This window comes from Bufo gargarizans, chromosome 11 (genome assembly GCF_014858855.1).
Source record: "Bufo gargarizans isolate SCDJY-AF-19 chromosome 11, ASM1485885v1, whole genome shotgun sequence".
Lineage (NCBI taxonomy): Eukaryota > Metazoa > Chordata > Amphibia > Anura > Bufonidae > Bufo > Bufo gargarizans.
The window spans coordinates 32,717,287-32,729,822 of record NC_058090.1 but is presented as its reverse complement, the minus strand read 5'-3'; the positions used below and the strand labels follow the sequence as shown (position 1 = coordinate 32,729,822).

At 44.9% G+C, this 12,536-nt stretch overlaps 1 protein-coding gene across 1 annotated transcript in view; it reads right to left on the bottom strand.

The window, feature by feature from the left end:
- Positions 1-12,536, bottom strand: part of KCNH5 (potassium voltage-gated channel subfamily H member 5) — a 283,707-nt gene that overhangs the window by 207,003 nt on the left and 64,168 nt on the right. The window contains 1 exon segment of the mRNA XM_044272468.1: positions 17-123. Coding sequence (XP_044128403.1) covers positions 17-123 — 107 coding nt within the window.

The window sequence follows — 12,536 nt, the reverse complement described above, 5'->3', positions numbered from 1 at the left end:
GATATACAGTACATACTGCTTTTCTTGTATAGAAGGACTTCAAAGCAATTTGACTCGTAGTTATCGAAAGTCTGCCTGATTTTCTCAATGGTCTTCTTATCTGTCAGTTCCCCATACATGAAGCTGCAAAAGAAAAGATCCACACAGTAAAGTTTATCAGAAACCGAGAGTTTGCAAATACAACGTCTGAAAGTAAAATAGTTTTTTTTTCCAGAGTAGCAACAAACGTAAGAAATCTGATCCACGCGTCTTAAAGAGGACCTGTAATCTGTCCTGACTGTTTTAGTAACTGAGAAGTAAAGAGCTCCAGCTCACTTGACCATGGAAAGGCAATCATGCTCGGATCTGTCTGATCCAAGACAACCTCAACATCAAGGAAAGGATCCAGCACAGATTACAATCCAACCAAATCTTTATTCAATACTCACGGCGATACACATATTGGGAAGATGGTAGGGAACGATTTTATACATTTAAATTCCTGCTCATTCTGGGATTTGAAGTCCAGGAGACAGTCCTATCAGTGATTGACCGCTCTCTCTGTATACACACTGATAGGACCGCCTCCTGGACTTCAAAGCCCAGAATGAGAAGGAATTTAAATGCATAATATACAAGTTATACTGAATATTTTCCCATACAGATATACATCAATCTTCTCAGCATCTCCTGCTCTATAACATGCTGCCTGCAGCTCAGACAACCATGCTCAATGTGACAGATTTCCTTTAAGGCCCCCATACATATAAGTCTTTTTTCATCCCAGAACAACGTGTTTGGCCGACACTCTAATGTGTGTGAGGATCTTCCGACTCTCCCCCCGACAGATTTAGATTTTCCCCAATCCTTTTGTTCTCTCCTCCAGAGAGAACTAAAGGATTGGGGGAAAATAAGCCGACGCCAGAAGTGTCTGGCAGTGACTTTCTCCGCTTTCCCCATAGAATTTTGTATGAGGAAGCCGGGAGAGACAACTGTCGGCCGAACGATCATTCGACCGACAGCTATCGAATGTGTATAGCCAGCCTTAGGCTCATGTACAAGTACAATTTTAAATGCTCTGGCAGCAGTTTGGAACGTGAATACAGTGCAACAGCATTGGGCACGGCTTTCAGTCCGGAAGCAGCTCCTTCTGCATCTAAAACAGCAAGAAGTCACAGCACCAATCACTTCTACCCAAACTGAGCTTGCACATCTAGCTTCATCATCATGAATGACAAGCACCAGTAGGCCCTCTCTGTACTATTGGAGAACACCTTTCCAATATGACATATGTTGGCAACACGGCACACTATTTTCCCCATGGACACAGAAAGAATCCATGAGATGACGCTTATGTGTTGCTTAACATAGAATTGGAGACATACGGAGATAACATATGAGCCTTAGAAGTCTATGGTAGTTGTATATTGGGTCCTACCAGTGATGGTCAGTTCGCAGTGTTCGCCAGCGAACACATGTGGGCTGCCATCTTTAGTAAGGTAGACTCACCCGTCCGGCGATGCATAGGTAAGCCCTTACCGGTGCCTGTGCCGGGAGCCGGACTGAAACCAAATGCAGTCACCGTGAGCAGGCAGTTCCGAGAATAGCCGCCAGGGGCCTTCATTGGGCTGTTCTCAGAACTGCCTGCTCCCGGTGACTGCATTTGATTTCAGACCGACTCCCGGCACAGGTAAGGGCTTACCTATGCATCGGCGGATGGGTGAGTCTACCTTACTAAAGATGGCAGCCCGCATGTGATCGCTGGCAAACACTGCGAACTGACCATCACTGGTCTCTACAACACAGAGGTGGATGCAGGACCATTTCTGGGCCCTTTGCTCTCCAGCAGTTCATCACAGATCATTTTCACCTCTTATATCTCCCTCACAATTCATCAGTATCTGTGAGCAATGAAATTGGTTAGCTCAGTATCTAACATGCAGTATAATAGAAACGACAACTCCCAGCATCCACACCTATCTTTGCTGTTCCTGTAACTCCCATAGAAGTGGATAGAGAATTCTGGGAGTTGTAGTTTCAGAACAGCTGGAGGTTGCTGGACCCTGTAATAGACCATGGGAAGCGGCTTGTTGTCAGAGACCTCCTTACATACTCGGCACCTGTGTTGCTGCAGATATGAAATACCCCAGGGGCACTGTGCATGAGGCTCATTTCTCTTTAATCCAGTCTCAATAATCTACTGTATCATTATAATATTTGATCGTCCCTTTAAGCCTTGTTTGTAACATTACAGCAGACACCTGTTTCTAGGCACGGCCACTAAGGTGAAGCATTACTGGCGAGGTTTTGTTAATGCCGGGTTCACGTTACATCTCTTGTGCATGTAGTATGATGTGTTTGCTTAATGAATCCCTTGCCAGTCTTGTTTACCAATCCTTATTATGCTTGTGCCCTGATCACTGGGTACTGGGGAAATTCATATAACCTTGCAAATTAATTGGGCGTCAAAATTGTGCTGTAGGACATAGTGAGTACAGTTTTGCAATGAGGTCATATATGCATAATTGATAAGTGATTTTATGTTGTAGCAACATGCCCATAAACAGTGCGTATGATGCAAATGAAAAATGCCCTGAGGTGACTATAGTATAGTAGATTTTTCAGCTCTTGCTGTAAGAGAGTGGAAAAATTTAATTTTGTATCCAGATTGTGAGTGGTCACACTCCAGTAGAGTCACTTGGATGCTTCAATATGTCTCATAGACTGCACTGGACAGTGACCACACGTGTTCCCAGCTTTCTGCCAGAAGTAAGGACGCTTGGCATCTGTGTCAAGTTGGACATGATAAGGGAAATTTTCCGGCCTTGGGATGTAATCATAAATATTTCCATTTACTGACACCAAGCAAAAATCTTGAAAATAAGGAATTGACCAAAGAAAAGTATCTTAGCAAGTTGCAAAACTTCTTATTACTAAATATAAATGAGAAAATCGATTTGTAAGAATTGATTTGTCTCATCAAGAGCTGAGGACACCCCCTTGCAGCTTGATTGACAGGGCAGGATAACTCAGCCAGCATGGACAATCTTGAGCCTGTGCTGCTGCTGCTCCGAGTTGCTGCAGTTACAAAAGTCGTCACTCACGTTCTTCAGTCAAATGGTGCTCAGATCTAACGACGGCATCCCATATACAAGTAGCAGAAAAAGACCGGCGGTCACTTCACTTTGCAATTAATGTAGATTACACAAGCCTTTCTGAAATATACATAGAGCCTCTGTTCTTGAGTCACTACTTGGAACAGCATTCATTGTAGGGCTGTTTCCCCCACAGGAGCAGTGACTATTCATGTGCCGCTATCAGCGCACGAGCTGTTACTACTCCAGTAGTGGAAGCAGAGCTTCTACTCGGAAGAGTGGTGCAAGCACAAGATTGTGAGTGCTGGCAGACATGTCTGGCCCTGTCAATCAAACATCAGGGGGAGCATCTTCAGCTTAGAGGACACCCTGTCACGTGTGCAGGACTCTGCTTCATCATCTTCATCATGGGAATTATAAGAGCAGCCATGGTAAGTGATGCTCATTTGATTCTGTTCCTTAAAGAGGACCTGTCATCACTCCTGACATTCCTGTTCTAATATCTTCATGCATTCCCCTGTAATAACAATTCTGGAATGTCTACTCTTATGTCTCTATGTTGAACCATTCCTTTATTATTTCTACTAGAAGTTATGAATGAATTGCTAGCAGTCTGCAGTAAGGGTACAGAGGGGCGGTAACCAGTTGGGGTGCGTGTACCTGCACAGTCTGACTCTATCCAATCAGTGCTGCCATTATCATCCTATGCAGGTACACCCCCCAACTGGTTACCGCCCCTCTGTACCCTTACTGCAGACTGCTAACAATTCATTCATAACTTCTAGTAGAAATAATAAAGGAATGGCACAACATAGATTCATAAGAATAGATGCTCCAGAATTGTTGTTACATGGGGAATGCATGAAGATATTAAAACAGGCATGTCAGGAGTGGTGAAAGGTCCTCTTTAAGCGGGTTATCTATCCTTGTGCAACCTGATGCTTCATTCATTTGGGGGAACAGGACCATCTTGTTTGGGACCAGTGGGTCCCATGATACCTTACCCCTCATCCTGTGGGTAGGCTATAGGTTGATAACTTGGTGCAACACATTTAAGTTACCTTAGCAACTCTGTTAAGTCACAATAAATACAGAACTAGAGAGCTGAAATATATTCCTGAAAGTGTATATGATCAACATTGAGCTGGACAATCCAATTAACAGGTTCTCTGTTGATACAAAAATCTGACCCAAAGCACTGTTTCCTATAAGCTGAGCAGGTAAACAATTTGCCCTATTCAGGGAAAGTATGCTCTCATGCAGACTCTGTGAGGTCTCCCCTTAATGATAGAGCAGAGCGCTGATGAAGCTCATTGCCTGATCAGGGAGAATTGTCTGCTGTTCAATTACAGCTGCACAGTCCTCTCAATCCCTTCCCTGCACTCATCATCTGTGTGCTACAGATAAAGGAAGGAAGCTAGTGAAGGCCACACTAGTCATTGTAAGGTAGTATGAGAGAGGGGGTCATAGGGATCAGTCTGCATGGTAGAGTGAGCAGTCTGTGAGAGAGGGGGGCATAAGCAAGGTCGTAGCTATAGGGGGTGCAGAGGTAGCAGTTGCTACAGGGCCCAGGAGCCTGAATGGGCCTAAAGACCCTTGTGCCGCATAAGAAGGGACTGGTATTATAGAAAGTGCTTGCTAGTCAAGTTACACCTCTGGGTGGAGGGAAGGGGTTAGGTTAAGAATTTGCCATGGTTACCGTTACCTCGGGCAGATGAATGCTATGTGCTTCCTGGCCCCTGGCCACAACATTAGTGGTGGTGACTGTGTTAGTCTAATGAGGTTCACTGAGGACCAGTGGACCAGACAAGACCAGTCAAAAGGGTAGACACCCAATTAGAGGCGCCAAATCCCAGAGTAGTAAAGTTGAATCAGATAAGCTTGCAGATTGATCTAGAGAATATTTAGCTATTTAGTGCTACAAGGAGACAAGCATGAAGAAAATAACCCAAAAATGAATGGGGTATTGGTATACCAGGCAATGGACACCCCAATTAGATCCGCAACTAATGGGTTTGCCGGTATCCAAAAATCACATTCGATTGTTGTATAAACACTGTGGTACACAAACGTACTGGGTGTAAAATAACAAATAGTATTAATAAAAAATATAGGATAATTCACTTCACAGGGGGATGGTCCGCTGGATAAACTCAGAACACCAGACAGGACCAACAACCCCCCAAGCCAGGATCGCCTGTAGAATTTTAAATGCTGATCGTTGCCCAGTGTGGAAGAAAGAGCTTCACTTCAGTATTTGTTAATGAAGACTTTGGCTTCTTTAATAAGGACATACAGCTCAACGCGTTTCGGGGTGTGCAAACCCCTTCATCAGGAGCAAATACATAAAAGCATGTGTATATATTAAAACAATCTTTACCTGGTAACCCTATTTAAATAGGGCTGTTAAACACGTGGGACACCGAAAAAAGAGGTACGCCCCCTGGTGCGCGCGTTCACGGCCCGATAGACGTAGGCAGAACTTCCGGCCCGACTATGCGCTCCACCGTGGAATGCACCGCTGAACTTCCGGTTCCCGATGTGTGCTCCACGCTGGAACGCACAGGCAGGCTTCCGGTCCGGTGCCACTGAAGAGATCAAAAAGATGACAACAAGAGTAAACAGCAAACAAGAAGAGAACTCTCATTGGCAGGAGGCAAGGCACAAAATTAGCACTGAGGGAGGGGAGCCCAAGCCGAACTCTTGCACCATAGATGAATATAACATAGAGGGGCATAGGGAGCAGTCTGTGTAACAGAGGTGGTCATGACAGCATCTATGCTACAGAGGGATGGACGATAGAAACCAGCCCTAGTTCCTCTAATCTGACATTGGATGTGACTACTCACTAGCAGAAATAAAGAAGAATAAATCAGATTTCTAAACTGGACTTTCTTACACAAGAAAAAAAAAAAAACTCAAGTAAAAAAGGATATCTAAAGTGCATAAAAGCTAAACTGTGTCTTATAGAACAGAGCTACATCTACACAAACATCCCGGAGCACAGAGCGTGCAGCAACAGGGGAAATGCAGCAATAATCTCAGGGAAGCAAAGACATAATATTTAGTATATTTTCTTGGCACGGACTCAAGAATTATTAGTTTTGGGTTATTGCAGCCTTCCTCGTTTCTCATATATGTTTCCTTCAACCCTACCTTGCCTCTAGTAATAAATGACTTTGTGCATTGTAATAAGCATATGTTTTTATTTAATTGTCTTTTTCTGCTCAATTTTCAAAAATTTTTCCCACAAGTTAAACAAAGCACATCCAGACAGATACAGTAGTATTACCATGGGTAAAAAGAGGTATATTTTAGAAGATGAGCTCATTACATATGTGTGTGGAGGCATATCCAACAAGGACTGCTACTCTCTACAGGAATTCTGGGTGTTCATACCAGTAGCGCGTTCCCCAGAGAATGGAGGCTCAGCATCTCTTTGCTTGCTAGCTTGTTTCTGTGTATGAATTTTTGCATATCTTGTATACATCTTTTGGGATGTTTTGATTGTGCCTTTGTGTGTATCTTTCTTTTTTTTTTTTTTTTAGATAATTGTATTTTTATTGAAATACAACAGTACAAATCTGTTTCAACTGAATGCACAATTGTACAAAGTGAAGTGAACAAGGCAGAATGCACAAAGTATTCAGCAAAAGAACACATAATATAACATCAGGTGATATGTGCAATATAAATCAAACAAAAACCAATAAAGGCTATGTGAAAATCCAGCATCTTGTCGTACTCAGTTAGTTGAAAATAAAGAAATAAAAATAAAAATAAAACCCTGGACCCAGGAGTCAAACAGCAACCCTGCTGTCTGACAATGCCACCCATGGCGCTGGGTCCCGCCAGCACAGCGCCAAAAATTGGCATTGTCAGACAGCTGGGTTGCTGTTTGACTCCTGGGTTCTGCCGCCTACTGGGGCAGTGCCGCTATGTCACCCCAGTGTGCTGTTTTTTTTTTTGTCAGAGTAGGTCCCACTCAAAGAGGCGACCTTGGCGTGGTGAGTGGGCTTATGCCTTTTGATCAAAATATACACTAATGCCTCTTGTACAGCATGCAGTATAGGGGGCTGTACACTTTCATATTGAACTGAGAAGCAAATTTACTTAGCTCTAAGCATAGCATTGTGGATGTGCGATCCAGTTCTGTTTTTCTCCCCTTGATATATACATGAAATCATAGTCTCGTTGCTGAAGTGGTGAGACTCGCTGGGAGTAGTGGATGATATAAAAAAGAAGTCATGGAGAAGTGGTGGGAGATCAGAGGGAATCTACTACTACAGGTCCGCCATATGGATTTAGTGGAGCCCTTGGGCCCTAAAAGTTCCCTAGGTGATGACACACTATAGGGGCTAGACCATAGCAGAGAATTAGGATATATGGGAGCCAGCCAGAGTCTCTCTATCTGCATCAAGATAGAATATGGTTGCAGAGATGCCAAAGCTGTGATGCAACGTAGCTGAGCTGCCCAATAATATTTGATCAGGTCAGGTACTCCCAGACCACCCTGAGACTTGCTAGACAGGAGTACAGACTTAGGGATTCTATGGCATCTCTGAGCCCATATAAATCGGACAGGATCTTAGGTAAGATTGTCATCTTTACTGCTGCAATGCGACCTAGAAAGGATATCGGGAGTGCTTGCCATTTGGCGAGGAGATCCCTAATTTCTTTATATATGTGTGGGAAATTAAGTTTGTAGATGTCTGTGTGACGGGGGTAAGGACCACATCCAAGTATCGTAAGGAATCCTCCTTCCAATGGAAAGGAAAGTTTACCCGAAGGGGGCCATGGGTCGCCTAAGGTATATTGAGGGGGAGGGCCTCAGTTTTGTGGGTGTTGACCTTATACCTCGACAGTCGTCCAAACTCTTGTAATATGGAGTGGAGGTTTGGGAGGGAGATATGAAGTTTAGTGAGGGTGAGGAGGACATTGTCCGCATATAGTGACAGCTTGAACTCTTTATCCCTGACCATAATACCCTTGACATCCAGGCCTGCCATAATTTTTGCCGCTAGGGTTTCAATACACATTGCGAATAATAAGGGGGATAAGGGACATCCCTGTCTTGTCCCATTGGCTATGTGTATTGGTCGAGACTCAGCGTGTGGAAGCTTGATTGTCGCCATGGGGGAGGAGTATAAGCCTTGGATGGCCTGAACAAAAGGGCCAGAGAGACCGTATGCCTTCAAGGTCGCAAATAGAAATGGCCAGCTTAGACGGTCAAACACTTTTTTTAGCGTCCAAACTAAGAAGAAATGCCTCCTCCCCGGAGCGGCCAACCACCTCCATCAAGTCAATGTTCCGTCATGTATTATCACTGCCCTGTCCACATGGGACAAAACCTACCTGATCTTTATGGATCAATGAGGGGAGAAAAGCATTTAGGCGAGAGGCCAGTATTTTTGTGAAAATCTTGAGGTCCGAATTAAGTATGCAATGGGCCTATAATTTTGACAATCAAGGGGGTCTTTTCCAGGTTTCGGGATTAATGTGAAATACGAGTGAGACATGGCAGTAGGCAGGGCCAGCTCTATAATAAGGCAGACCAAGCGGCTGCTTGAGGGCGCAGAGAAGAGGGTGGCGGCGCCAGGGCGGAAGTTATTATTATTTTTTTATATTATTTTTTTTAAATACATAACTTGCGGACTTGCCCCGCCGAGCCTGGCCGCCCACCCCAGCATGCAGGTGTGCCATGCAGCCCCGGCCCTCACCTCCTCACAGAGCGGCACGCAGGCTCAGCAGCAGCACGGCATCGGCAACCCAGACAGTCACGGGGTCAGGGGGTGTGACTGCCAAATAGCACGGCGGTGGGCGGCAGGCAGCAGCAACTGGTGTAGACTGGGGAGAAGAGGTCTGGAGACTTGAGGTGGAGCTGTTGGTGGTGAGTAAGTGTGTGGACAAATGTCTCTGAGTAGTCTGTCTATGCGGCCCACAGGGAGAAATGTATGTGGCATGGGGAGGGAGGGGTGAAATGGACATGATGGAGGGGGGAGAAATGTGACAACATGGATGGAGGGGGAGAAATGTGACAAAATGAATGGAGGGGGAGAAATGTGACAACATAGATGGAGGGGGGAGAAATGTGACAACATGGATGGAGGGGGAGAAATGTGACAACATGGATGGAGGGGGAGAAATGTGACAACATGGATGGAGGGGGAGAAATGTGACAACATGGATGGAGGGGGAGAAATGTGGCAACATGAATGGAGAGGGAGAAATGTGACAACATGGATGGAGGGGAAGAAATGTGACAACATGGATGGAGGGGGGAGAAATGTGACAACATGGATGGAGGGGCAGAAATGTGACAACATGGATAAAGGGGGAGAAATGTGACAACATGGATGGAGGGGGAGAAATGTGGCAACATGGATGGAGGGGGGAGAAATGTGACAACATGGATGGAGGGGGGAGAAATGTGGCAACATGGATGGAGGGGGAGAAATGTGGCAACATAAATGGAGGGGGAGAAATGTGACAACCTAGATGGAGGGGGAGAAATGTGAGGGGCTGATGTGACATAGGTGATTTGACATGGAGGGAAAGAAATGTGACAGAGGGGTAAAAAATTTGACATTGAGGGGGTGAAATGTAGGGGAAGAAATGTGACATGGGGTGCATGATGGCTGACATGGGGTGCATGATGGCTGACATGGGGGGCTGATGGCTGACATGGGGGGCTGATGGCTGACATGGGGGGCTGATGAATGGGGCCTGATCTGACGCATTGGGGGGCTGATCTGAGGTCTGATTAACATTGAGGGTCTGATTGCTGGTCTGACCTGAGGTGTAATGGAAAATATTTTTTTCTTATTGTTCTCCTCTAAAACCTAGGTGCGTCTTAAGGGCATTAATATCTGTAGTTGACAGGGTAGGAAGGTTAGATGAGTTCAAGTATGTCTGCAATAAGCACTCTCTGCTGGTCCAGTCATTTGTGGGGAGCTCACTAGGCAGATTATAGAGGGCGGTGTAGTAGGTCGAGAATCGCTCTGCAATCCTTGGGGTCATAGTGGACCATCCCGTCCGCTCCCTTGACTGCATATGGGCCTGTTTGTGGGGGCCGGTTTCCTAATTGCTTGGCCAACAACAAGTCAGGCTTATTCCCCCATGCATAATACCATTGTCGGGTATATAACATTAGTTTGTCGACCCTAACCAGAGCTATCCTATGCAGGTGGGCTTGGGTGTCAACTATGCGGGTAGGATGGGCAGACATTGCCTCTTCCAAGTTATGCAAATGGGATTTCAGGGACTGTACTGTAGCTATTGAGTGTGTTTTTAGTCTTGTGCCCAGGCCCTCTTATTACCGCCTGATGGGCCTCCCATAGGGAACGTACATAGTCAAAGACCCTTCATTAACCTCTTCAGAACACATGACATACCGGTACGGCATGTTGTCCCGGTACTTAAGGACACATGATGTACCGGTAAGTCATATGTATTTCCGATCACCACTGCCCAGAGGTGATCGGAACAAGGTGCCTGCTTAAATCATTGAGCAGGCACCTTAAATCATTGAGCAGGCACCCAACCCCCCCCCCCCCCCCCGTGTTGGCGATCGCTGAAAACCACAGGTCAATACAGACCTGCGGTTTGCGGCTTTTTATGTTGTGGCGGCGGCGGTGCCATCGGGTCGCGCTGCCTTCCGGTGACGAGCCTGTGAGATCCAGCCCCCTGGATCTCACAGGCAGGAAGCTGTATGAGTAATACACACTGTATTACTCATACAGCCAATGCATTCCAATACAGAAGTATTGGAATGCATCGTAAAGGATTAGACCCCCAAAAGTTGAAGTCCCAAAGTGGGACAAAAAATAAAGTGAAAAACAAAGTTGAAACAATAAAGTTTTCCCACAAAAAAATTTAAAGTTTCAAGTAAAAATACAAACCGGATTCCCAAAAAGTTGGGACACTATACAAATCGTGAAAAACTGAATGCAATGATGTGGAGGTGCCAACTTCTAATATTTTATTCAGAATAGAACATAAATCACGGAACAAAAGTTTAAACTGAGAAAATGTACCATTTTAAGGGAAAATATGTTGAATCAGAATTTCATGGTGTCAACAAATCCCCAAAAAGTTGGGACAAGGCCATTTTCACCATTGTATGGCATCTCCCCTTCTTCTTACAACACTCAACAGACATCTGGGGACCAAGGAGACCAGTTTCTCAAGTTTAGAAATAGGAATGCTCTCCCATTCTTGTCTAATACAGGCCTCTAACTGTTCAATCGTCTTGGGCCTTCTTTGTTGCACCTTCCTCTTTATGATGCGCCAAATGTTCTCTATAGGTGAAAGATCTGGACTGCAGACTGGCCATTTCAGTACCCGGATCCTTCTCCTACGCAGCCATGATGTTGTGATTGATGCAGAATGTGGTCTGGCATTATCTTGTTGAAAAATGCAGGGTCTTCCCTGAAAGAGATGACGTCTGGATGCGAGCATATGTTGTTCTAGAACCTGAATATATTTTTCTGCATTGATGGTGCCTTTCCAGACATGCAAGCTGCCCATGCCACACGCACTCATGCAACCCCATACCATCTGAGATGCAGGCTTCTGAACTGAGCGTTGATAACAACTTGAGTTGTCCTTGTCCTCTTTGGTCCGGATGACATGGCGTCCCAGAATTCCAAAAAGAACTTTGAATCGTGACTTGTCTGACCACAGAACAGTCTTCCATTTTGCCACACTCCATTTTAAATGATCCCTGGCCCAGTGAAAACGCCTGAGCTTGTGGATCTTGCTTAGAAATGGCTTCTTCTTTACACTGTAGAGAGTTTCAGCTGGCAACGGCGGATGGCACGGTGGATTGTGTTCACTGACAATGGTTTCTGGAAGTATTCCTGAGCCCATTCTGTGATTTCCTTTACAGTAGCATTCCTGTTTGTGGTGCAGTGTCATTTAAGGGCCCGGAGATCACGGGCATCCAGTATGGTTTTACGGCCTTGACCCTTACGCACAGAGATTGTTCCAGATTCTCTGAATCTTCGGATGATGTTATGCACAGTTGATGATGATAGATGCAAAGTCTTTGCAATTTTTCGCTGGGTAACACCTTTCTGATATTGCTCCACTATCTTTCTGGGCAACATTGTGGGAATTGGTGATCCTCTAGCCATCTTGGCTTCTGAGAGACACTGCCACTCTGAGAAGCTCTTTTTATACCCAATCATGTTGCCAATTGACCTAATTAGTGTTAATTGGTCTTCCAGCTCTTCGTTATGCTCAAATTTACTTTTTCCAGCCTCTTATTGCTACTTGTCCCAACTTTTTTGGGATTTGTTGACACTGTGAAAATTTGAATCAACGTATTTTTCCTTTAAAATGATACATTTACTCGGATTAAACGTTTGATCTGTCATCTACGTTCTATTACAAATAAAATATTGACATTTGCCATCTCCACATCATTGCATTCAGTTTTTATTCACAATTTGTTTAGTG